The sequence below is a fragment of the Serinus canaria genome, chromosome 5 (genome assembly GCF_022539315.1).
Source record: "Serinus canaria isolate serCan28SL12 chromosome 5, serCan2020, whole genome shotgun sequence".
NCBI lineage: Eukaryota > Metazoa > Chordata > Aves > Passeriformes > Fringillidae > Serinus > Serinus canaria.
The window spans coordinates 26,874,034-26,901,381 of record NC_066319.1 but is presented as its reverse complement, the minus strand read 5'-3'; the positions used below and the strand labels follow the sequence as shown (position 1 = coordinate 26,901,381).

At 37.9% G+C, this 27,348-nt stretch overlaps 1 protein-coding gene across 6 annotated transcripts; it reads left to right on the top strand.

Moving 5' to 3' along the window:
* Positions 1–1,304: 1,304 nt before the first annotated feature.
* PSEN1 (presenilin 1) lies at positions 1,305–26,777 on the top strand. 6 transcript variants are annotated; one of them, XM_050974939.1, is made up of 12 exons: positions 1,305–1,376; positions 3,924–4,067; positions 5,774–5,812; positions 8,650–8,906; positions 10,172–10,313; positions 13,969–14,036; positions 15,647–15,867; positions 17,716–17,814; positions 19,114–19,197; positions 20,033–20,206; positions 22,218–22,336; positions 22,637–26,777. In XM_050974939.1, exons 2-12 carry the CDS (start codon positions 3,984–3,986, stop codon positions 22,790–22,792), a joined length of 1,443 nt encoding a protein of 480 aa, XP_050830896.1. In that variant the 5' UTR covers positions 1,305–1,376; positions 3,924–3,983; the 3' UTR covers positions 22,793–26,777. The 6 variants fall into 6 exon arrangements, with proteins under 6 accessions (XP_050830896.1, XP_050830893.1, XP_018763137.1 ...); XM_050974936.1 differs by lacking the exon at positions 5,774–5,812; XM_018907592.3 differs by lacking the exon at positions 1,305–1,376 and having other exon boundaries at positions 3,929–4,067; positions 5,688–5,812.
* Positions 26,778–27,348: the final 571 nt, after the last annotated feature.

Genomic DNA, 27,348 nt, shown 5'->3' with positions numbered 1-27,348 from the left:
AAAGGCCCTACACAATGAATTTAGCTTCTTATTGAATTCCTGTGTCTTGCTACTGATGCTTTCCTATTACTGAGAGGGAATTAGACCTTTCATGTTCTTATTAAACAGGGTTGCTAGATAGCTGCTTGCAGGAGTAGTATTTTGGAAAGTGGATACGCTGAAAACTGCAAGCTGTTGGGTTTTGTATTACAATTGAGTCATGCTTTTTCATATTCTGTACATTATCTGGTGTAGGAACATTGGGTACAGAATTAGTACACAGTCATGCAGTGTGAGCAGTATAAGGTATTGTTTAATAGACCTTTCATCAAAGATCAAACTGATACTAATAATAGAAAATAGTTTGGTACAGCTGTATGCCCATGTTTGGTTGGTTGAGTTTTTTGTTTGGCTGTTTCTCCTTTTTAAATTACAAGTAGTTTTATTTATTGTTAGACATCACTTTCAGTCTAAAAATGGCTTCTTTTAAATGCATTTCATATTTTTGTGAGCTATTGAAAGTCAGTATTTGTGTTGCAATGCTTACATCAAACCTTTTAGGTGCAATAGTTCTGTCCCACTTAATTTTACCATAGATTTTCCTGCAGTGTAGTCAAATACTGAAATACAACATTGTTTTAAACATGTAGAATTGCACGGCCCCTCAGATTTTACATTTTTTATATGGAGTATACATATTATGTATGTATCATAGCATTTGCTATGTGTTACCAACCCAATTGATTATGTACTTGAAAAGGAATTGTGGATGGTGTTTCAAATATGGATAGCAAGGTAAGTTTCAAATTTAGAATTGACTTTTTGGTTTTTTCGACTAACCAGTCACAAGTGTACTTGGAGGCTTCTTGAAAAAATACCATGTTGACTTTTAATACTGTTTTTATTTTGGAATATAAATGTCCCTTTAGTTTACTTTCTCAACCCCTTTTTTGCGGGACCATTTGAAAACAGGGTTACTGGCATATGTATGGCTTGTATTTAAAAGAGCCGAGAATTGTATTTTCTCATAAAACCTATTTATCTGGCACCAGGTTAAAAATGTCCAGCTGCATTTCCTTTGCACGATTCCTCGCGGCCGGACTCAGCGAGTGTTCACTCTGTTGTCCACCAGTTCCCACCCGCGTGCCTTGGCTCCCGGCCCTTACGGACGGCAAAGCCCTCAGCGTGTTCTTTGCGAGGCGCTCCCCTGCGCGCCGGGCTTGCGGGGGCCGCTGCGGCGGGGGCGCGGTACGGCGGCTACCCCGGCCCCGGGAGCCACCTCGCCGCCCGTCGGAAGTGAGGTGGCGGCAGGGCGGGGCGCGGGCCGGAAGGGAGCGGGGCCGGGCTGCGGGCGGCGAGGAGCCGGTGGCGGAGCGCGGGGCTGGGCTGCTGTGCAGGTCCGTCTGTCGGCGGGGGGCCGGCGGGGCGGGCGAGGGCGCGGTGCTCGGCGGGCCGGACGGCGCTGGGGGCCCGGGCGCGCTGCGCCACCGGGGACGGGCCGGGCCCGGTGTTTGGGCGAGCCCTGCGGCAGACGCCCACGGGCCGGGAAGGGTCCCTTCCGCTCTCCTGCTGCCCAGAGCGCCGGGCCTGGGCAGCTGCTGACACCGAGCGGCGTCGGGCCGGTGCCTGACCCGCACCCTCAGTGCCGCGGAGGCCTCCCGGGGCTGGGACCGCCGTTCCTCGGTTGCGGCGAGGCTGCTCCGGCCCGAGGCAGGGCTGAGGACGGGGGTGGCAGGGGTGCCCCCAAAGCGGTGGCAAATGCTTCTTGCTCCTCACTCGAAGGAAAAAGCACGGGTTAACCTCCCCGCGTTTGTCTGATCTATACTTGCTTTGCTTTCTCTTCTGCGAGCAGCTTACTTGGCTGTCATCTCTGTTTATTAGGCTAAATGTAATCGCATGACAGCGACAGTTGTAACTCCTGTTGTTCTGACCTAGGAAAGCCAAAGGAAGCAAGGAAGAACTTTTTTAGACAGGCTATTTTAACATTAACAGCTTCATTAGGAAAAAAATATGTCTTGGTGAGTCCCTTTTCAGGTAAAACAAGCAAAGTTTTAGTTTGTGTCTGTATATACACCGTTCATTTATATATTTCATTTATTCATAGTTACAGTTCAAATAAAAATTTCATTTATTTAGAAATATAAAATAAACTTGTTTGGGAAGATGTCCTGAATCCATTTTCAAAAGAAACTGTTTTCACAAACCATAAATTTTGAGGTCTGTCATTCAAACTTTGATGCAACTCTTCCATCAGTTACTCCTCCCTGTTTTCCAATTCTCTCAGCTTATCAGTAGCTGAGGGTTTTTTGTTTGGTGGATTTGTACTGGTTTTCTTTACCAGTCTATAAGTAGGATTTTGTGGTTGGTGTTTCATTTTGGTTTACCCTCCAGTAATTTAATTAGAATTTTAATATGCTGCTGTGTGAAAAATCTCATTCTGATAGTCCACATCTGGTTGAAACTTTTCAATTTTTTCCATTGTGGTTGCCCTGTCACTGAGAATTACTACCAGAAGCAGCCTTAAAACAACACTGTTTTTATTCTGTAGCCCAACCAAAGAATTAGAGTAAAATTTTAAAAATAGGAGAAGTGTAATTAATACTTATTTTCATCTGATCTTACATTTAAATTACATTTTAAATTAGATGTGCCTTATTTTTAATGGCAGATGTGAAAGGGAGCTATTCTAGTGAATACTACATTTACTTTTTTTTTCCAACGGTTTGCATGCTCCCAGTAGACTTGTGAAATTGGTGTGGCTTCCTATTGGCTCTTCACTTGTTAGCTGCCAAAGTTAGTAAGCACTGTGCCCTGGACTTGTTAGGTACATATTTATTTGTAAATAGAGAAACAGCTTCTGTTCTGTTACTGAAAATAGGCTTAGCTCTCTCTTTAAGCACAGTGCTGTCTTGCAGGACTCTTTTCTTGCTGCTGACAAAAGTGAGAGGCTTTGCTTTGTGATGTCCTCTGTTGTAAGAGTTTTTCAAGATCTCTCAATACATTAGCTGATTATACTAAAGCAGCAGAAAAATATTCTTGTTTTCTTTTCCTGGATTTGTTTTCTTCCATTTTAGTGAATAAAATTACTGTAAGGAGTTCTGGTGAGTGCTGGAATTCACACAAGGTTGGAGCCACTTGGGATGGACTGGCACTCCACCCTTAAGGTGTATTCATTATTTATTTTTTATGTGACCAGGCCTGTGATTTATCTAGGCCTGCTCATATTCTCTTAAAATCATGGGGTTCTGTCCTGAAACTTATTTAGTTCAGTAAAACTTCCTCTTTCCCCTGTATTGCTGTATCCTCTTTTGTTATGGAACACATAGTTCACATAGGACAATTTTCTCATCTGACTTCCTTACAGAAGAACATATAAAGCTGTTACATACATGTGGCATGTAGATATAGTTGGTATGTAAAGGGAACTGAAGGCGTGTTAGTTCTTGAGGCTCAGCTGAAATACTGTCTTGTGTACAGGTCACTTCTGTAGCATCACAGTGTTAAGGATATGTCTAGATTTTAGATAGTCGAGTGTAACTCAGTCATCCTTGAAAATTACTGTTAAATTTATCAGCAATCCAAACCAGAACAACTTGGAGCAATTGTGCTCTGCTGAGATAAAACATGGAAGCTGCGCTCTGAGCAAGTATGCAATGCTTCTCATTTATTGCACAAGAAGGAACGAAGAACTGTTTAAATTATTAGTCTGTTGCTGACAGATTTCTGTAGCTGATGAACTAATTTGATAACACTTAGAGGCCCTTATTTTTGTGCTGGAAAATCCCTATTATGACCTCTTAGTAGATGTGATAGTTTGGTAGCATGGTTAAATACAGAATGGTTGTCTTTGTTATTTGTGAACTCCAGAAACTGGAGTAGGGAGGGGAGGGAAAACCTGTTCATGTTAAGAACAAAGGTTTTTTTACACATCTCTTTCCTTTCAGCATCTCAAGAAGAAAGGTCCGTTTTGTGTGGAAATAAGTGATTCCCAGAGGACTTTCCCAATGACAGAGCTGTCTGCGCATTTGCCCCAGTTTCAGCATGGGCAGCTGACAGAAAACTTCCCTGATACCCACCTCAGCAACACCGTATGTAACAAACAATTTTAGTACCTGCTAGCAGTTAAATGGGCGTGAATGGTTTGTTGGGATTCATTTTATCTTTCTGAACTGTTGTGGTGATAAGCAATGCCAAAAGAAATATGCTGCAAAATATCTGATGTTCTAAACTCTTTTTTTATGTACAAATAAGACGTCCCCCAGTTTAAAGTGGTGTTGGAGTGACCAAGCCATCAAGGGGGAAAAAAAAATGGGTCAGACACTCTGGTTTCAAACACTGACATTTACAGTATTTAGTGAGCTCTCATATCTGCCTGGCTGTGGTCTGCTTGGTTCACAGATTTCTCAGTCACAGAGTTAATTTTAGTCTAGGTAGAGCTTGAAGCCTGGGTTTTGTTACTGCTATTGCTGAAGGACTGTTCCTATGCAGGAAGAACAGCTCTGTCTTGTCTTACTTGTGAATAATTTTCAAGGTGCACTCCTGGTTCTTGAGGTTTTGGGGGAGGAGGAACTCAAAACCTGAAGTTTTATATGATTGCTATGAAAGGCCTAAGCACATACTTGTTGCTAAAACTATACTATTGTACCATTTTGGAAAAATCAGGTTTAGATGATCTACTTGAGTGTGGTGCTCAGGCTCTTAGACTTGTCACACTGTTCTTTGTTCCTGCTATAGCTGTCGAATATCAGGTTTCCTTGTGGCACGGAAATGCTTTTGTGAGGCTGGGCCACTTGTAAATGTGTCTATAGCAATAATTCAAGAGAATGTTCTGATTCCTGCTTCAAGTCTTCTGTACAATCAGCAGTTTAAATGGAATTTTGAAAAATCCTCAGATAAGCATCATGCTTTATCAATAAAATATATAACATTTGAAAAGTTAGGAAAGTGGGAACTTTCCTACTGCATCCCTTCTCCTTTTACTTCAGAGGAAATGAAAAAGGTTTCTTTTCCTCTTGGACAGGTGAGAGATTAATTGTTATTGGAAACTTCTGCCAGATTGAAAAGACAGAGCTCAGTAGTAAGCTGTGGGCTCACCACCCTTACAGATAACTTGTTGATGCTCCTTACCAGCAAAGGGTTCTATGTTCTTCTGACTAACAGACTGTACTGATGAATAGCTGCTACTTGTGCCTTTCCTTCCATGTTTAAGTAACTGTAGTTTTGATACTAAGTTATAATGATGTTTCTCCCCTTTACACATCTACTTTGTTTTTGTATACACCTAAAAAAGTCCTTTCCTGCTTAAGTATACTAGCTTCTGTGGCTAACAAGTCAGCGTGTGAAATCCCTAAGTGCTATAATTTGCCATCTCTTCTTCTAGTCACACACTAAGAGTTCAACCCAGTCTTCAATATCTGCCACTGCATAATGACCTTTTAACATCAGTGGGATATGTGACAACTGATGAAGTCCATGCCCACTGTCAGGCATGGTGGTCTGCTCCTTATGGATAAATCTGGATTTAATAGCTAAAAACTTCATATCAAATATGCTGTGTTTTTATCTCTTGGTTCAGGGGCATTGGTCTGGGTTTGCTATTAACTATTTTCCTGATAGGGAAAGAAACCACTATCATTTGCTTTTGATATTGTTTATTCGCCTGAAAGCGCGTAGTTCATAACTTACATTTGCTTACGGTGTTACAACAGGTGTTACTGACTTTTTAGCTTCAGAGTTTTCACTTTTAACTATGTCTGAGGAAAGTGAAGAGTCTGTTCCTTTGCTTCCACTTCAGCAAGAGTCCATGGCCTCTGCTCTGTTTAATACTGATCAGGTAGGATATAAGTGCACTTTGTTCTTTTAAGCAGTGGGGCACACACATGTCGCGTTTAGCTACACTAAAGTAGCCTGAAAGGACAGCTTATTTTCTAGCTTTAAGTGCAAATGAGAGAATAACTTGTGTAACTCTTGATGCTGATCTGATTTTCATGCGCTGTGTTTTAGTATGTAAAGGCCTTTTTTGATTGCATCTTTGTTCCTAACTAGTGAAGGGAGTAAAATGATACCTATTGGTCTAATTTCTTCCATTTTTCGCTTTGTTTGATGTAACAGGTTTTTGTAGTGGTGTGCTTAGTTGATCAGGCTTTTCCTTTGGATGTTTTGTGTTTGCTCTGTGAAGCTGTAGATTTTTAACTTATTTCAATATATTTCTGTTCCAGAGATGGGGTAAGTGCTTCCTCATGCAAGACTGTTATTACAGCAGAGAAAAAGCTACACATTCAGTGTGCAGAAACCGAAGTACTTGGTCTGCTCTGCTTGTGCAGAATTCAAAGGCTCTGTTCATAAGTGTATTGTTATGTATGATCATCTTAGGCAGTTTATTTAGATGATTAAGTTTATTGTTGTCTTTCTGCAGACTGAGAGAAATGGAGTATTTTACTATCAAAGTGAAAAATGTTACATTTCTGTTATAATCTGTACAGAAATAGGTTTAGTTGCAGCCAGCATTTCAGATGAATTAAACATGACCTCTTTATTTGCATTCTCCCTTAGTCCCATTTCTATCTGACTTTCAATAATTGTATGTGAGGACTTTATGCAAAAGACCAAGTGATTTATAATAATTTTTTTTATTTCGTAAGAAATAATTTTAATTCCAGCATCTTTTTCAGTGCATATTTCAAATTAATGATACTAAATTCAAACTGAGGTTAAACCATGACTCTAAAAACCTAGTTGTGTCCTAGTTTTAATTGTTTAATTGAAACAATTTTAGTTTGGGGTTTTTTCTCCTCTTACGTTCCATTTCCTTATTGAAAAGTGAAACAGATTTTCTTAGAGGACAGATCTTGAAACCCTGCTGAGCTTGATCCTTAGGATAGCACAAAAAAAGGAAGGAATAGGCAGAGCATTTGGTGCATATTATTACTTTGTACTGCTTTGTAAAAGCAAATTTTTCATGAGTTGGGGAAGTTGTAAAGCTTCAACCAGGGTTTTAGCAGTGTCAGTATTTACAGTTCGAAGTCCAGGGACTTGTGCTCCTTAATTACTTAAGTGCTTTTAAAAACCCCACTAGGAGTTTCTGAGTGTGTACTTACCGTCTTCTCTTTTCTGAGGGTGGGGCTGGAAAAATTCTGTAGAGAGAATCTGTAAAATTATTATTGATTTATTGAAAAACTGCGGTGAATTAATGAGATGCAAGTCAGTAGTTATGTTTGGAAATGCTACTGAGGTCAGGTAATTAGACTTTAGCATTGCACATTTAAGGTAAAAACCACCTGAGTAGGAATACTTAAGGAAAAGATCATTAGGTTATTTTCAGTGCCCTGTCTTATGTCCAGATGAATTTTAAGAAAACTGAATGATACTTCAAAGGTATTGCAAAGGGTGTCATCCTTCAGTTTATTGTACATTTTAATCTAATGCTGCTTTAGTGCACTTAGTCAAACAGAACTGTTCTGCAGGAAGTAATTCAGAAGAAATTAGATTAATTTTTTAAGGAATCAAAAATATTTTTTACCTCCTATATTAAACCTCTTGAATGTGAGCAGTACAGCACTGATTTTGGACATGGTAATGCACTAAAAAAAAAAAAAAAGAGTGTTCTGTATCAACTGTCACATTTTAGTGCTTGTTTAGAGTGTCTGGTAATGGTTTTATTTCTTTGTAGTCCAGAAAAGGTAAAGTATAGATCACTCTCCTGTTGTGCTCTCTGTATGTGAACACAGTGTATAAAAGGTGAATGCCCCCTGCTCATGGTGCTTCTTGAAGAGGGTGCAAAAGATTTGCGACACCAGGAGCTTGGAGTGCAGGCCTGATCCCTTGCTAATAGGTGATGTTCCCAGTTTGTGTTTTTGCTTCCATTGGAAGTTCACCACTGTCTTGGTATTTGAATTATATGCTAGATGTTTCATGTGTTACACCCTTCATGTTTCAGCAGTAGGAAGGACAGGAAGCTCTTTCATACTTGTGAAAAGAGTGGTGGAATTTCTTCAATATCAGTGAAAGGATGTGGCAGTAGTTTCCTTGGGAAAGAAGAAAATCTGCATTGACTTTCTTAATCTTAACTTTTCATGCTGAAACTATGGGATCAAACAGCAGTCTAAAAACTGAGAATAACCTGAGTTTGATCATCATTTCTGTGTTATTTTTACTAAAAACATGAGAACACCATACCTCATGAAAATTTTAATAGATATTCTGCTTAGTATTCTTTAGTGGAAGTAACACTGAAGGATGGAGACATTTTCTTGAGATTTTCATGAAGAGGGAATCCTAAATGTCTATTTTTAAGGGTCAATACAGCTCATTCTTGTCAAATTACAGGCATTCTACTGTCATGCATCCTTTTACCAACTGTAGTTTGAACTGAGGGAAAGAGATGCCTTTTTTCATCTTTTGAAATTCTGTTTAAAGGAAAGGCTCTTAGGTGCCACCAGCCTACTTTTGACTGTTGGTGTTTTTAATGTAAATGTTTCTAACATGACCCTGTGCTCCCATTATTTTAATAACTGTGATGCAGTTAATTACTACTGTTTAAATCTCTGCTGTAGCAAGTGTTCTTGGCAGTAAATATTATCTTACATGTTTCCTCCTCAGGGTCATCTTTAGCCTAACTTACAAGAACGTGATTGTGGAGAGTTGCTGAGGACACTGGTTTTTGTGTTGCAGAATGACAACAGTGAAAGACGTCGCCATGATAACAGTGAGCGCAGAAGAAATGACAATGCTGAGTCTGAGACCAATGGGCAGCCACAAAACAACATTCAGCGCGTGGTGGAGCAAGATGAAGAAGAAGATGAAGAGCTAACACTGAAATATGGGGCAAAACATGTGATTATGCTGTTTGTGCCTGTCACGCTTTGCATGGTGGTTGTTGTTGCAACTATCAAGTCTGTCAGCTTTTATACACGCAAGGATGGACAGCTGTATGTATCAGTATTTTCCCCTATCTTTTTAGTGGACTTAGATAATTTTCTTCAAACTCCCATTTCTTTTGGAGTCTGATTCAAGCAGTGAACTTCCTCTTGCCACCGTTTTCCCCTTCTCCAAAGACAGTTTTGTTTTATTCCTTCCAGAAACCAGACTTCTCTTTGTGATACCATTGACATTTATTGTTTGTCTGGTGGCCAGTGGGGATAATATCTTTGTTGTTACTGCTTGATTCAAGTCCTTGTCATCATTTTAATATTTATCATGCTGTTTGGTATTTGTAAAATAAACACCATCTTGAGCCAAAGCCATTTCCCTTGTACTATGCTAGAATACGAGAGTTTTGGAAAAGGAACAAAACTAGTAGTATAAATGAAGTAACGTATATGCCATGTTCTGGTTTGCCCATGCTGTTTGATAAAGAAATTCAAGTGCAAGGGGAATATAAGTTCAAGACATTCATTTCTGGTGAAGTTATAGAAACTTTCCTGGCAGATGTTTCTGTAGAAGTTTTTGGGTTTTTGGTAAAATATTAATGTTGCCAAAAAAGACCCCAATTTCAGTGAAAGCTAATTTGAGAGAAAGGGGGCAAAGGAAGAATATTGAGCCTGTTAGAAACTGCAGCAGGTCATAGAATCGCAGAATGTTAAAGAGTTAGAATAGACCTTAAAGATCAGTTCCACTGTGAAAACATTTATACAAAATGATTCAGAGTGTGTTTGGCTTTGAAATGTTTCTATAATATAAGCATGTCATAATTTTTTTACTATAAAAAAAAAATTGTTTGCTCTCTGTCTCTTACTCCCACCCCACAATGAAGTAGTTGCCCCAGGAGATGGTATTTCTTTACGAAAGAGTGAGTTGAGCCCATGCATTGTGTTGTTGAAATCACAGGGGAACTTTTCATGGTGAATGCATAGGTGAAATTCCAACTGCACTGGTAAGCACATGAGGGATATTGTGGGAGAGTGGCAGAGACGCATAGCATGGGAGTAGCCATATCAAACTGTGGGCTTTATCTGCTTAACAGAGCAGAAAGCAGTAGTAATCTAAGAATGTAGGAAAGGCAGGTGTTCTAAGGAATTCAAGTTTGCCTAATATGATACTATGCCACCTTTCAAGTTTTGCCTTAGTAGAAAATAGATGTGCTTTTACAGCTCTAAATTTGAAAAAGTTACTGCAGTTGTGTTTGATGTTGGCCTCACATACCAGAAACATTGGTGCATTCAGTGTCGTTTCAGTTGACTTTTTGTTTTTGTAGCATCTATACTCCTTTCACAGAAGAGACAGAGACAGTTGGACAGAGAGCCCTGAATTCTATTCTTAACGCAGCCATCATGATCAGCGTTATCATTGTCATGACCATCCTCCTGGTTGTGCTTTACAAATACAGGTGCTACAAGGTAAGTAGTTGTGCTAGTTTTATTTATTAGTACAGATTATTTAGAGAATGGTACAAAATGAAGACTTTTGAAGGATGAGTGAGCTAAAGTAGCAGAACTGGTGATTTAATTTACCATTTCAATTTTGTGGTTTCTGTTCATTTGGCACAAAGCAGGGCAAAGGCCCAGTGCTATCACTGCCATCTGTTCTGTCAGTTAGATATATACATTGCTTCTATTCTTTTGAAATATTCATGTGCTGAAATCTTTCTGTGGTCAAGAAATTCAAAGGACAGACTTGGTCCTATTTTGTGGGCCCCTCTCCCTCCGTGTCCCCAATACAAATGTCTCCTATCAGTGTGCGTGGCTGTACACACCAGGCAGTATTCGTGTGGCAAACACAGAGACTCTAAGGCTCTTTGTGAAAAGCTTCGATCTTGTAATGATGTCATCTAGGCAACTCCAGGCTTAGCATAATTAATTGCAGTGCCACCTACATGGGAGGAGTTGCCCATGAAAATTCCTGGTTTGTTTTGGTCTTAATGATCCATTTGACAAGGCTTAGCCTAATAAAGCTTCTTGGTATGCAGCCAGGACATTGAATCAGTTGTAAAACACAAAGTCGGATTCAAAGGTTTGTTTCATTTCATTTTGTTTTCAGGAGGGAACAGTGGTTTTGGTCTTCATGTCTGTGGGTGAAACCCCTTAAAAATTATCTGTGAAGTGGCAGGGGAAATTATTTTTGCCTGATTCTGTATATATTGTGGAATGCTGATTTTTGACATATGGACCTTCACTTTTATCATAGTGTGGTCTTACATCTGAACTGACAAAGTTCTTGTTAAACTGGCAATTCTCTTCATTCTAATGAAGTCAACTACTGTGCTTTACCTAGGTTCCTTCGTGTAGCCACTTAGTTCTCCTCAGGTGCTGAAGGCAACAACTAGTTTTTACTAAGCTTTTCACATTTCTGGTTTCTTTTTTAACCTTTTAAAGCACAGCACATTTTCCTTACAAAAATAATTGTTCTACTAAAAATTAGAATTATTACATACCATAAATTTCCTGTGGTTATATTTCATGCTGATTACACTAAATAATTAACTTATTTTTAAATTTCCTGTCAGAGTGTTTCTATGCTGCTATATCAGAATGTTGTGAAATGTCATTACCTGCAATAAGGTTCTATTTTACATGCATTCTATGCATGCATGTAAAATATGCATAGAATATGACATGCAATCTACATTCTGTATGTAGATTGTAGTTGAGATTATGAGGAATGGAATTTATAATGAAAGACCATTAGGTCTTCATGTGGTAGTGATAATTTGCTTATCCTCACAAGATTTTTATCTAAAAACTCTTTTGAAGAAAGGAAATACTACTTCAGCTTCACTGTTGTTAGTTTCCCGTGGTTGTCTTGTACATGATATGTTAAGCATGATCCTGATTCTAGCTCCTCAATCTAACTGCAAACAGCATCTTTGAAGGGAATTGTATTTGATTCGCTTTTTGTTTTTAATTTATTACTCTCTGCATTCTTTGTTGTTTCACTCTGCCTAACCAAAGTCTGACTGCTGTAGCTCCTTTTAATTCTCTGTATCCTGCAGCCCATCCTTAATTTTTATTCAAGTTGTAGCAGTTAAAGCCAAATTTATAACAGCAATCAATGAGCATCCAAGTTGTTGTTAAATGAAGAATGGAAAGTCTTTAATGAGAAGGTAAAAAACCTGTTGTGGTACCTTGCTAGGACAACGGCGAGCAAAACTTGGAAGAAGTACTCTGGAAAAATCACTTATAAGAAAAGAGACCCATGATCTGGAAAACGCTATAGTAAATGAGATACATACTGAGAATAAAGCAAACATCTGTGTGTAAAATGCCAACTTAGATCAACTCTTGAAATTGCCTCTTCTAGTTCTGTTGACAGTAGTTATGCAAGGTGTGTGTAGAAGTTTGTTGGAGTATGGCCTTGGTGTTTTAACACTGTCAACATTCACTATTTTAGTAGGATGAAACATTACTGTTCACTTGATTTTCTTACATGGTAGAAGTTTAAGAGCTTATATTACAAATACAAAATCTTCAGGTAGAAGTCATGAGAGAGCTTTCTTTGCTCTTTTCTTAAAGTAGTTTCAACTAATTTTACAGAGGAATAAAATTACTCTTGTTAGGTCCCTGCTTAGTAGCTTTACAAGTTGTTGGAAAATTTGGTTCTGTTTGAATCAATATATACTGATATTCACCTTTGTAAGGTTCTTTCTCCCATTTGCTGTGAGTGGTGAGAGTTTGAAATACTGAGACAGATACTTTGGCAGTTTTCCTGCAGCATCTTTACAGGCACCTTGCTTATTGCGTGTGGGAATTTCTTAAGACTTTTGGAGAACGTACTAGCAAAAGCCAGTCTGTTAGATTAGGAGGTTAAATGACAGGTTTTATTAGGTTGAAAGTTAAATTTGAACCTCTTTTGAGAAGCAGTGTAAAGGAGGAGAGTGAATGTTTCATAAATGGCCAAAAATTTTAAAAATGCATATGAAAAATGTGTCATTAGACTCAATGTACTAAATTTCTAGCTATAATGGCTGGATTCTTGATTTGTCAGAAAGTCCTGGTTACATCACATAAGTGTGATTCCTTTAATCTTTGTGCATATGTACTTTACTTTTAAGCTAATTTTTGCTAAATATTTTAAGAACATCAGATCCGTTCTACTACACATCTTTAAGAGGAGGACAGAGATAACATGGTTTTTTTAGCAGTTTCTGAATACTTTAATCTGGTGTACAAATATAGTGAATTTAGCCAGGTAATTTTCCTCTGATTGTATCTGTTGAAAGCAGGATTTCTTATGTAGCTTTGATTTCTAGATTATTGCTTCTGATGGGTTGTCTACTTGCAATACTGGGTCAGGTTTTATAAAAGAGATTCTGTGCTGGGACTTTGACCAATATATGTTAAATCTCAGTTAAGAGATATGAAGACATTACTTGAATTAAAGGGGTCTTCAGTCATGGTTTTTTCACTTTGCACAATAAATACCAGAAAAGTTCACTTCTGTCAGTCTGAGTGCCTGTCATTTCCAGGTTTAAATCTTTGAGTGGCTTTGCTGAGTATATCGCTGAACTGTTCTTTATTGAATTGTTGGGCATGTAAGTCTACTCTCACATCAAAATAAAGGATTATGTCTGTAGATGACTGATAGAGAATATTGAAATCCTTATATAGTCATTCATCAGTGACATTTCAGCAGATAAGTACTGAAGGTTTTTCTGGGTTCCATCATTTAATTCTATAACTTCATTCTGAAAATGGTTTGAAATCAGAGCAGCACAAAAGTGAATCATGTTTTCCATCTGTGTTCATGCTGGATGATTCTGCTATGTTATAATGCCACTGGTATCAAAATGGTCTAAAAATACGCAAACAGTAGTTTTCAATAGAACTAAAGAGTATCTACTGAAAGTTCACACAGCACTTAAAATTCAGAAGTGTAAAGTGAAATACACCAGTGTGCATAGACTAAACATGAATGTAGCACCAACCAAAGAAGGAGATATCTTAAATAATTTTCTTGCTTTAAACAAAAGGAAAAATAACCTTAAAAGTCTTTTAATATATGGTAAATTTAAAATAACAAGTCTAAAAACATCTGCATTGATATCTTCTTCTCCAGGTGATCCATGGTTGGCTTATCATTTCTTCTCTTTTGCTGCTTTTCTTTTTCTCATTCATCTACCTGGGGTAAGTGAACCATTAATATGCTATTTTTCATGTATCATTTTATGTATGTATGTATTTTTGAACTAGGCCTTGAATCTTGAGAGGAATGATAGTGAGTAAGCTATTGCAATAAAATTTTTAGTTTTGTATAGTCTGATAGAGTACACATAAAAGAAAGAGTGATTCATAGGTTTATAATGCATCTGATTAGGTACAGATGGTGTGTGTGTCCATCACATGCATCACCAGAATAAGCACATCTTGCTTACCAGAATAAGCTTATCTTGGGAGGAGCTTGCTCTGCTGACATGTCTTCTGATAACCTAATTTTTCCTTGACATATGACTCAAGGGCAGTTGTTTACATCATGGCTTTGTTAGCTGTATATTCAAAGGCTGTTTGCATGGAAGTGGTGGAGTCAGCTGAAAAGAATCTACTATCTCACTGAAATATATTCAGTGCTTTTCTTCTCAAATTTGGAAGCATGCCCTTGTCCAGACATCAAGAAAATTTGGCCAAAATACTCAGTATTGTCAAAAATGAGCAGCCTCCTCAGGGTTTGTAACTAGAGTTATGTAATGAAATTATTATACTCTGTATGTTTTTATGACACTTGATGACAAACACTTCTCTTTGAAGAAGCTCATTTAATTTGGACTCTAGAAGGAGAATATGGCCTTCCCTTCAGTCACTGATTTTTGCTAAAAGAGATCTGTGATGCCTTTTGTGGTCAGTACTTTCTCTAACCTTAACAATGGCTTTTGAAATACAAGGCAGCTCCTTCATCTGTCCCTGCTGCCTTAACAGCAGTGCTGGCTTCCTTTTGCCAGAGGTTCAGAGAGTGAGGGGGCTTGTAGACCAATAGTGCATGATGACAGTAAGGGACATCCTGTTAACACTGTACATCTCAAAGGTCAGCTGACAGCTGCAGACAGCAAGTTTGCTGGACAACAAGGAAAGTATTATGCAAATTATAGGGTTCTTAGTGGCTTGATGAGTTGGTAGCAGCAGATTCTGCAACAAGACTTCACAGCCATTTCTTCCCTGACTCAGCAGAAATCACCTGTCACTTCATGATGGCATTGTCTATTTTGGTTTTACTTATTGAGGTTCTTAATTAGTTTATAGTATTTGGTGTGACAGGGACATGGTTCATCCAAAAATAAAGCTTTTTACTTCAGTGTTTATGGTGAATAATAGAATGAACGTGTATCTTTAAAGATATCAAAGCTTTCTACAGGCAGCATGTTAGTAGAGAGAGATCTTTGCCTGCCTTTAAAGATCCATTACAACCTCACAAGTTCTGATTATTCTGATTTTTAAAAGTTATGAGCATAATCAGAATGACTGATGTTGCAGAATGTTCTTTCCTGTCAGCTACTGCTTTGATTGAAAAGGAAATAGAACTTAATGAAATTTTTCAAAAAAGCAAAAGAGTTGGTGTGAAGCAAATACTGGCAAAATTTATCCTATTGTGAAGAATAGTTAAGTATTAATTAAAGAAAGAATTTTACATTTATGCCACTACATTGAATATGAAATTTTTTTAAAAGGTATTCTGAAGTTTGCATCTGTAATTTGTTTCCATTGTTTCAAGCAAATGCCATCTATATTATTTTCCTTTTTTTTAGTGAGGTTTTTAAGACATATAATGTTGCCATGGACTACATTACAGTGGCACTCATGATCTGGAACTTTGGTGTTGTGGGAATGATTTGTATCCATTGGAAGGGTCCTCTTCGGCTCCAGCAGGCATATCTCATTATGATAAGTGCTCTCATGGCCTTGGTGTTTATTAAGTACCTTCCTGAATGGACTGCGTGGCTTATCCTGGCTGTCATTTCAGTGTATGGTAAGTTTGGGAGCAAGGCACAGTAACAGGTCCTGTGGTGGGAATTTCTTTTGTTCTCTGACTTTTCCGCTTATCTGACTAGACCTTAAAAAAAAAAATGTGTGTGTGTGTATCATTCAAAGTAGCAGATAAGGTGATCATGATCTTCATAAATAAGATCATGGTCCTAAACTGAGATCAGTTCCCTGCAGCTGAGGGCTCTGTATTACTGTATTGATCCCATTTTCTCTCATGTTTCCTGGACTTTCTAGATTCTTTGGGGAGAAGAGTTAAAGTAATTCAAGAGAGGAGGAGATGAGAGAGACCCATTTTGATCTTTTTTTGTGAAGGTGGAGAACTTTCAGCTTCGCATTTCCCCCAAGAATCTTAGGAATCCCTTGTACTTTCAGAATCTAGGAGCTTGTTCCTTCTATACAGTCCCATGCAAATATAGATTTGCCCAACCTATGAATTGTTCAAATTTGTGGACATAGAAGCAACAACCTGATCCATACCTGATAATATAGTGACAAAGAAGGAAGGAAGGATTAAGAGCAGTTTGCATTGCTCAAAGTTATTTTATATTTAAAAGGATATGGTTGTGAGATCTGTTTCATTGGCGCTTTTTTTTTTATTCATTGTAGTTGTCGCATACTGCTCTTTTTCAGAATGATGGCTGAGAGAAACTTAGCTGTAGTTTTTCCATAAAGCTTTAGGGGGCACTGAGCACTTGGTAAGAAAATCATGTATCCTAAATACTGATTTAATTTCCAGGCAAGACTAAAATTCAGTTACTTAGACATAATTAAAACATTACAGCTAAGTGAAGAAGTGCTCTTAATTTGAATTTTTTGGAGGCATGTAAGTGTGCTGAATGTGTGCTCTCATAGTCACTGATCATGATAAAGACTGAGATTCTGTCCAGATGTAAGTGCAGGGGTTGATAAGATTTGATTAGCTCTGATACATCAGTGTTCTCCTTAAGTGTCCTCTTTCTTGTGTCCTCTTTCTTCAGGGAGAGGAAAATTGTCCCTTGTGTGTATTTTCATGGTCACAGAGCACATTAAGAAAAACTTCCCATCCCCCAGCCCCATTTCCACCCTTCGTGCAACTGGAACAGATCTGAGTGCTCCATGCATTCAGCCTTTATTCAGTGATAGCAAAAGGAAATTACTTGAGATCAAGTTCCAAGACCATGATGTGGTTTTTTTTGAGTACAGGGGATGTAAGTTTTCAAAGCCTGCAACCCCATTCTTTACTGGAGTGGGACCAGCAGTGATGCCAGGGCAGTTGGCTCAGGTGCAGAAGGCCTGCTCTGAGCAGCACACAGCTCCTGACAAGTCAGCTGTTCCTTTCAGTGTCAGATTGAGTTTCAAATTAATTTAAAAGCATTTGGTGAGTGGACAAGTGCAGAAGGCAGTAGCAATGTTATAGCTCTCTATCCCAATATGCCTGTTTCACAAGAATTAAATAAGCTTCACCTGTTGTTTTAAAATTTCTTCTAGCATTAAACTTTGATTACAAAAAGCTTTCCGAATAGAAGGCAAGCTTGGGTATTTCCAAGATGGTAGTTGAGGAGTAGCTTTCTTGAATTACTTACAGGTCAACATATAGACACAGGTACATTTCCAGTTGCATAATATCTGAAGTGAGGAATATAATGTTTTAAAATTTGTATGCATATTACAGTAATATGTAATAACTGAGAATATTAAAAAGCATTGCTGTAGGATATGAATTGTGGCCAATGGCTGTCTTTGAAATCCTTAGGCAGGGTGCATTTTGTTACTTCAAGTCTCTCCAAGTGTTATAGAAAAGAAACATAACTATGTCTGCAGGGATGTAAGATCTGTTTGCTTTTCCTTTCAGATTTGATTGCTGTCCTGTGTCCTAAAGGTCCTCTTCGTATATTAGTTGAAACAGCTCAAGAGAGAAATGAAACACTCTTTCCAGCACTTATTTACTCCTGTAAGTACATTTTGCTAAATTCTTTAAGCTTGCAATCACCCACTCCTCTGAAGCAATCTTCTCATTTTTCTGGGTTTTAATAAGATGCTTTACAGCTGAATTCTTGATCTATTCACTTGGGCCTCAGTTTTCATTTCACTGTTGACTGAAAAATGTGCAACATTATCTGGCTGAGACATTTCAAGATAAAAAGCAGCATGTTTTGTTCCAAAACACAAACAGGAAGAATGGTAACAGACCTTGTTTTGGATAAAGAACTGTGTCCTTAGGCTGTGAATTAAGCCTGCTCAAAGAGAGCAATTGTTTCCAGAAAATATTTACCAGCTTTCAGTCCTTAAATAACCCATTTCTTAGTATAAGAAATGTGAGAAATTACTAGAAAGAGGTTTGTTTGTGTGACTGTTTTCTCAATTACTTGTCCTTTTTGGCAAATTGTTTCTCCCTGCAGTTGTAAAAAATAATCTACTGAATTGAAGTTGCTGTTGTGACCTGTGTATCAATTAGTACATAATTCCATTGTTTCTGAAGTTCCATGTTGCTACTTGTAGTCACATGGATAACAGTGAAAGAGGCTAATCATAAATCATTATGCTGCAGGTGCTCCAGACAGGCCTGTATTTGAAAGCAGGAAATGTGCTGCAGACTGGCCAGTTCAGGGACAAGCTTAGAGTGGAGAAAGGGGAGGACTTTCTCTATCTGTCACACTTGCACAGCATCAGTAAAATGTAGCATAGCTGCCTTTTACTCTGTTTTGTGAGAGGAGCAGTTAACTAACTACTAACTAACACTGAGAGCTTGAATTAAAAAACACCTTTTATATGTAACAACATTTGGTTACCCCCAGATTGGAGTTTTTGTGATGGTGAAGGCAGAGAGCATTTAACTTTGATGTAGATACTGCCTCTGAATTGACATAACTTTGTAACAGTGTTTAGAGACCTTTATACTTGCAGATAAAAAAAACTGATTAATGAAAAAGAGTAAAGAAATTGATGATTTTTCAGAGGGAGCCTTATATGTAAAAGTAATTTGTCGGGCAACAGCTGTTGCTTTTTTTTTTTTCAAAATCTAGTAGAAATAAAATTTTATTCACCAGTTTTTGTAAATGTGTTGTTGTCAGTACTGGCTGTGTTCTAGATATTATTGTGCTTTAATGAGAGTAAAATTGCCTGTTGGAAGAGATAGTTGTATCCAAAAAAAACATGAAAAATGAGAAATAATGGATTGATGCTATTTTAGAATTTCACACATCTGAAGATACAATTAGCTATGCTGTTGTGGTTTGCATTTCTTTGATAGCAACAATGATATGGCTTGTGAACATGGCTGAGGAAGATCCAGAAGCCCAACGGAAGTCCAAAAACTCTGCTTTTGATAAACAAGGTGAGCTTTGCTTTGACAAACCTTTTTCACTTTATTGGAATACATGCTTATGGATACTTCTCTTTTAGTTTTTTAAGAGTGCTGGCTGCTGTAAAGAGTGAAAGCATGGAGGCCTGATTAAGAATGATGGATCTGTCGAGATTTGAAAATTTGTTTACTTATTGTGCAGTTAATGTTCTTCTATTAATTTTTCTGGGATCTGGGATGTTGCTGTTGAAATGACTCAATATAAAACTATCAACTGACCTCAACTGCTTGTCAAACTGGGATGATACAGTATAATACCAACTCATTTATATTTGTGTTAGACAGAAATACACCTAGCTCTTTTGGCTATGCAGATAGCATTTAAATCATGGAGTTTGTTTATTTATATATGTTACTAAAGCAGAGTGCAGTTTCTGAATTTAACATGGTTGAAGGCATCCATGTATATGTAACTTTCAGTAAAGTTTTCTATTTTACTGGAAAATTAAGCTGTCAATATCAACTAAAGAAGCTAATTAAATATAAGATGATAGTTTATTCCTTAAATTATGATCTTTGTTAGGTCACCACAGAACTTCCACTTTCATGTGGATGTGCTCCTGAATACTAGGACTTGAGTGCAACATGTAGGTGCTGTGACTGCAGAGTGTACATTGTCTCCTGAATGTTTAAGTAAATATTAAAATCCTAAGAGAGGATGTCTTGTGATTGTGTGTGCCAGTATTGGATTTTGCTAGTATTATGGAATACTTCTATCTTGTTCTTCTGTGATCTTACATGTGGAGAGACTTTCATGTTTTAGAAGGCACATTTTTGGAGGAGTCTTAAATGCCTTTCTTCCTTTGAGCTCCGGCAAGCCGGGCCCAGAATGACGATGCTGAAGCAGATGATGGTGGCTTTAGTCAGGAATGGCAGCAACAGAGGGACAACAGAATAGGACCCATTGAATCAACACCTGAATCACGTGCTGCTGTTCAGGCTCTACCCAGTAACTCTCAAACAAGTGAAGACCCTGAAGAACGTGAGTGTGGACTACTGTGTCTGAAAAGCTTACTAAATCTGAAGCTAGTCAGTCAGGCATCCTGAGTGCAGGATTCATCAGTGACAGATGCAGGATTCTGTGAGCTATTAGCAAGCTGAAGAGATGCACTTGCTCCTGATGAATACTGATATTCCTCATAGGAATAATGGTGTTGCTTTGTGATAGCATTTCATTTTGTTTCAGGAGTGAGTCATATTGGCTAAATTGCTCTTTAGTTTGATACACAGACTCAAAACTTTTGTCGCACAAGCTGTTTTCAGACCATTACATGGTCAGTTGCATTAGCCTTTGTATTTTTCATGCAGTGTTCTGCTTTATATCACCTCTTTTGGATTTTAGGCCCTGTAAATGGAGTCATTAACAGGTTTCTTATGCCTCAAGATTAAACTGCTGTGATCCGCTTGGTAGGAAGCAATGTTTAAAACTTTATTGGAGACTAAAATGAATGCAGAATGCAATGGGCTTGCTTAGTTTTGTCCAGCGTCTTGCTGAAGTGAAGTATCTTTGGAAAGTGTATGATATCAGTACTCAGATACCTGTTTTAACAGACACATCAGACTTCCACTTGGAGTTCAAGCTGCTATTAGATATGCAAAGCTCTAAATAAATTAGGGTGTGCCTGTCATGTGATTCTGCCACATTTTAGCAGATGCAGCTGCTTCCTCTGATCATCAGGTGCTCCTCTGTTTAAAAATAGAGAGACTTCTACTTTAAGAACAGTTTTAAAGTTTCCTTACTAAAAAAGTCCAAATTCAGCATGCTGCAAATCATTTTTAATTTCCTGAACTTAAAAAGATAACATTAAGATGCAAAAATTTTAGCAAAGAAGCTATTTCAATTAATTTTTTAACTAAAACTCTTGTCTGGCCGGGCTTGTAATTTTCTCCTTCCTGTATTCCTGCAGTGAGTAGTAATGATCCAGCCAGACTTGTCAGCCAGCATTAGTTTACTACAAGTCTGGAGCATCCGAGGTCTGTTTCAGCAGTTTAAGGGTGTTTTAGTGCTTAAGAGCTTTTCATTAATGCGCTATTCTAGGCATTTTATTGGAGGCCTCTTGAAAGAGAGTAGGGTTACCTTTTTTCTTTTATGCATTTTCTCCCTTTTTTTCTTTCCCCTCTCCCCCCACCTTCATAATTAAGCAGACATCCACTTATGTTTTGATGTTCTTAGTTCCTCTTGGAACTCCAGAGTGAAAGTTGGGCTGGGCTGTAGTGAGGTGGGAAAGTAATCAGTAGGCCAATGAAAACAGCTGGTCACCTGATGCTGGCCCTTCTTAATTAAGATCTTGGACTAAAAGCTCAGAACGTGAACTGGCATTCAGGAAATCTTACAGTGCTTGCAGAAATAATTTAGTATTGTGCTTCCAGAGTTGTTGCTAAAGTGGTAATTACTACATAAAAGAATAAGAGAGAATGAATTTTCCTAACTCTCACATCTTGGACTAAGTATCTTGAGTTTTTGCGTCTGGGATATGCTCTGTACATGCACACAAGTACTTTTAAGAACTACCTGCACAAGAATTCCCTAGGAAAATTGGGAAAGCAGTGGGATATTTCACAGTTTACAGGTTTCAAACTGGCAAAAAATATATCTTGTGCAAGGGATTTATTTTTTCCCCTCCCTCAGCCAGTTTAAAGGAATTGCTCTTCAAGATTCTGTTGAATATGACAAGACAACTGAAAGTGGACACCCTTCCACAAATAAAATTACAGATATCTGACTTTGTATATACTGCATTTATATGTCCAGGAAAATAGGAGAATAGGGAAATTCTAATTAAAGGGTGAATTAATTAAATAGTGTAGTGTTTCTTAGCTATCTTTTTTCACAGGAGTTTATCACTTAATTCAGGAATGGTACTAATTTTGAAAATAAAATGTAATTTTTAGCAAGTCTTGTTAATAATTAATGTAAATTTATATTATTCAATAATTACTGACATATAATATTACTAGACTGATCCTCATGCTGCCATATGTTCACTTTACAGGAGGAGTAAAGCTCGGTTTAGGAGACTTTATTTTCTACAGTGTCCTCATTGGCAAAGCCTCTGCAACAGCAAGTGGGGACTGGAATACAACTTTAGCATGTTTTGTAGCCATATTAATTGTGAGTATAATGTAAAACTATAATAGGGATAGTTTGTAATGTTCATCAAGAACAAAGTTGTAACTGCTATATTTTCTCTTTGATCTTGTTTATTGGGTGGCCAAAGTGAAAACTGGTGTGGACTTTGGCTGTGATTTTCATTGGCTGCACATCTGTCACTAAAGCCTTTAATTTAGGAAGACATAAAACATAACTTGTAACATTAGTATTTATACATATATGTTTTATATAATTTTTGCTAGTCAGAGTTCCCTAATTTCTCCCTATGTCTTTTGTGTTTTGTTTTTTTCTTCCCCTCAGGGTTTGTGCCTTACACTTCTGCTTCTTGCCATCTTTAAGAAGGCCTTACCAGCTCTTCCAATCTCCATAACCTTTGGGCTAGTTTTTTACTTTGCTACAGATAACTTGGTGCAACCATTCATGGACCAGCTAGCATTCCATCAATTTTATATCTAGCAGACATGATTCTGAAATGGATATTTGTAGCAAATTTGGGAGGAGGAGAAATGGTTTTCCCTCAGTTCTCAAGCGAGACTGAAGCTAAATACTCAGGATTCCAAGGCAGAATCATTACAACTTCCTCCGATGGTGGTTTTTGGTTTGGTTTTTTTCCTGAGACAACTGCTACACTGGGCACCATATGAGTTTTCCTGTGTGAAAGTGGCTTCTTCCTGACGGCCAGTCTAAGCCAGGTGCTGTTGTATCAGAGGTCATCTGATATACAAATCACTGGTAAGGACCACCTGTGTGAAAATTGCTAATGCTTCCACCAGCAATGTGATCTCTTACCACAGGCTGATTGTTTTCACAGCACTAAGGGTGCTCAGGACTTCCTTGATGTTAACAGAGGAAGCTGACAAATCCCATGGAACTTGTCCCTGTAACCGCTTGGAGAGAGAGAGCCCAATCTGGACTTCTTCAGCAGTGATATTTTGACAGTGGAGCCCCGACTGTGTAACAGGAAAGGACTTTGTAGCAATTCGACTAAGGGAGAAAGTAATGTCACTCTAAGAGTGCTCCATGACTTCATAGCCTCTGTGCCTGTGTTTGATTTAGTAAATCTAAACTCTTTTTCTTTTCCCACACTGGAACTAGAGCCTCTTCTCAGTTTCAATACTTTGCATCCTCAAGCATGGAGTGCACCTTCTGTACACATGGTCCTGTTTATTTAGCTGCTTAGACTTGGACTGAATTATTTGGCAGTATGGGATCATAAGGTCCTAATTTGGATCCTACGTTCTAAAAGGTTAATAAACTACATTAAAAAGCAGTTTTGGGACTTACTCTTTGTGCTCTTGCAAATCATTTTGCTAGAACACCATTTCAAGCCCCGCGTTTGAAAATAGTCACTAACAGCATGGACTGCATCACTGGTGGACGTTCCTTCTCGTTGGCATTCTTATGAAATAAGTAGGTGTTTGCAGCAATCCCAGATGGAGTTTAGCTTGCCAGATCTAGAGATCAAAGTGCTATTAGGAGCTCTTCTATTGCATCACTGAAATTCTTGGTCATCAAAAACATGGTTTAGAGTTCTGTTGACCTGAGTATTGGTCCCTCAGTTATGTAACACCTCAGGCTGGCAAGGGGGTTTTTTTGTGTAGTATCTTTATTGGTGAGGATGCTTAAGTTAGGTGAGAGATTGCTTAATGTCACTAAGGAGCAAAATTTGTGACCTTCACTTTAATTACCTCTCTTTTGAGGAACTGGTGATTGATAAAATGAAAGAGAATTCAATATCACTGAAAAGATAGGAGATTTTGAACTTCTTATAAGAAGAGTCTGTTCAAACCTTAAAACTGCTAAACTCTGATTTCTTCTTCATTTGAAAGACTTCATTTACGAATAATTGCTTGGAAATGAGACGGGTGAGATGAAGTTGGTTTTGCCATAAATTCTTATTGTGTACAAGTAATGTTTTTTCTTGGGAGCCATAGGGAGTAGATGGGCATTCTATTTTACTTGCATCTTGATACTAGAGTCCTTGCCAAGTAGAGCAACTGTCAAAGTCCTAACACTAGCTCCCTTTACTTTTTTTTCCTGGGGTTTTGTTTCAGTGCCTATAGATTCATAGGACTGAAACATCAGAGATGCTCACCAACCATTGCCCAAGTAAAGAAAGAAAGACTGTGATGTATAAATCTGCTTTAAAACTAAGAAAGGCTTTCTTTGATTGTCCTTGGTAATATATGTCTTTTCCAATATGACTTGTTAACTCAAGTGTTAGCATTTACATTTTCATAAAATACATTGTCTTGTCTCATCTAAAGTACTTTCATTCATCTCATTTGTGTGCTGATTCATTGTGGATAGCATTAATAAACCAACTATATCAAAATTGCTTACAGTGACTTTTCAAGTCAAACTTGTTTGTGTTTTCTAGCTTAAATTACTGCTCCATATTTTGTTGCAATGCAGTCTGACTTAAAACAGGTCGGTTGGTGAGGGGTTTAGAGATTCCTGTTGTCATTTTTTTTATTGTTTTTTGAGTTTGGGGGGTTTTCTAACAAGACTTTGAGTTGTTTTTATACCACTGTAACTTGTTCTTTCCCTGAGCATTATATCTAAAAAGAAAAAAAATCCCTCATATGTTTTATTGGGCATCCCAGCTATAGTTCCATTGTATAGAACAGCTTTGCTAGGAGTTGGCATCGCTGTCATTTGTGTATCTGAGCTGGCTCTCAGTTAAGGGTTGTTACTTAAATGCAGAAGTCACCTCTCTTATTTCTTTTTTGGCTTTGATATGCACCAGGGCAGCATTACCTCCACTAAGAGTTGCTTTAGAATATGTAGAAATGTACAAAAGCCTTTTCACATACTTGAATGGATGTTAGATGTGCAACCCAAGGAGGAGCTCAGAACCTTCCAACACTAGATTTCCAGTCTTCCACTTCCCAGAGCTGCTTCTGTTATTCTGAAATGTTAATTTCTGAGCTAGTGTAGAGTTACTGTGGCGGAGACCATAAAATTTGTATTCACAGAAGCTGTTCAAGTTTGTGTTTGAATCACAAAATAAGTTTAGAAGGGAAATTGCTTTTATAAGCAGCTGAATGTTAAAGTACACTGCTTATTGCCAGGTTTTAGGTACACCTTCAAAAACCAGGTGAAATTTTCCAGATTTGCCCTCTCAGGCCAAATCATGGTAGCTTATGTTTCAGATGACATCTTGCAGCTAAGGATTATCTCAGAACATAGGTCCAAGTAAGGTTCAGTTGCCAATAGGTTTTGTTTGCATTTGCGTTGTTACTTACTACGCAAGAGTGAAGGTTGTGTCATTTTTCTTTGTCTTGAAACACCAGTGTAATTTGAGGATTCTCTTTGGTTAGATTGTTGTATCCAAAAGATTTCTCATAAATAGTCTGCATTTTTGAGTTTCCATTATTATTATTAAATTAGTATGTTAGTGACAGCACATTAGGCTGAAAGAACAATGGTGTAACCTGAGTAAATTCATCCCTTCTGTGCTCAGGCAGATGGACTTGGAGCTGTTGTGTGGCTGTTCAAGTGTTCATACTTCAAAACTGGCTGTCACAATAGCTTTCCCTATTCAACTTACATCAATAGGTCTCCTTCTTTGGCTAAGATTCAATTCAGTATATAAATGAGAAGACATAATAGTTTTCCTAAATTCCAGGCTCTTCATTTGTCTCTTCTTTCCCTATTTATGGGGGGATTTAATCCAGGGCAAAGAAAGAGACCCTGGAAGTTGGTTTTACAGCAGAGGTTTAGGGTGCTGTTGTACCTGTGTATGGCTATTATGGTCACACTCAGATTCAAGTGTCATCTGTGTGAGGTGCATCCTGAAGGTGTAAGAATTTGATACTGCAACACATCGACAATAGTTCTGGATGGGTAGATGATGGCTTCTTTGAGCCAAAAAAATCAAGGGCTGTGCTCCACATAAAATGGCTGATCTCCTCAATGTACAAAGCAGACACAGGCTACTTCAGGCATGGGAGGCTGGTGCTTCTTGGATATATGGATATATATCTGTCCCTATAGCGATACAGATTCATGGACTCTGGACCTGTGGATGACAACTCTTCTGCCACTAGTGCAGTCAAGGATTAAATATGCAGAAGAAAATTTTGGGTTGATGGTACTGTTCAACAAAACTTATCAAAATGCTTTATTTCAAAAATTACTTCTGACAATGCTGTTGAAACAAGTGTAATAGACTGTGGAACATGTCTGCACTGTGATTGCATCTCAGTGGTAACTTGGTCATTGGAAATGTTGAAACAAACTAGAATGGAATTCTTTTACACTCAAAGCATTTGCTGTTTTTTTTTTTTTTACAGACACTGGTTTGTACATAACCTGAATTAAATGTGAATGTTTTTTAAACATCTTTCCGGTTCTTGATAAGATATGGTTTTGATAGATTATTGCAAATTTTCCTGTATTTGTCTAATTATTAAAATAAAAGTTGCATGGATCCTGATTAATCTTGCCTTTACTACATTATTTTAAAGCTATGACTTAAAGCTCTTGGAGGCATAAGCACTGTAGTTATTTTTATTCAGCATTTAATGAGTAAGATTCCTTTCTTAAGGCATTTTAAGTAGCTGCCGTATTTCCTACCAACAGAGCTTCAACTGATTTTTGTAGAATTACTTTCTTCTGAAAGCTACTTTTTGTGTTCTCTTAAAGATTCAGTCAAAGCCTGTTCCAAAAGCACCCATAAGGTGTAATTAAGGCACGAAAAATGAGATTATACTGAAACACCAGCTGGTACAATGAAGATTAGCAGGAAAAAATACATAGGATGTTCAGAAAGAAAACACTTCATGAACAGTGTTGCATATTGTTATTTTGAAATTGATTTCTTATCAATATGATTGAAACAGAGCTTTGGGTTTTTTTGGTTGTTTTGGAAAACTATTCACTGTAAAGTTCAAGTTTGCTTGAGTTGACTAACCTCTGTTGAAGAGGGTTTGGGTTTTTTGGGGGGTTTGTCTCTGCATGAAAGACCTAAAGAGAAGTCCATCCTGACAAGTAGAAAGTAAAGTACA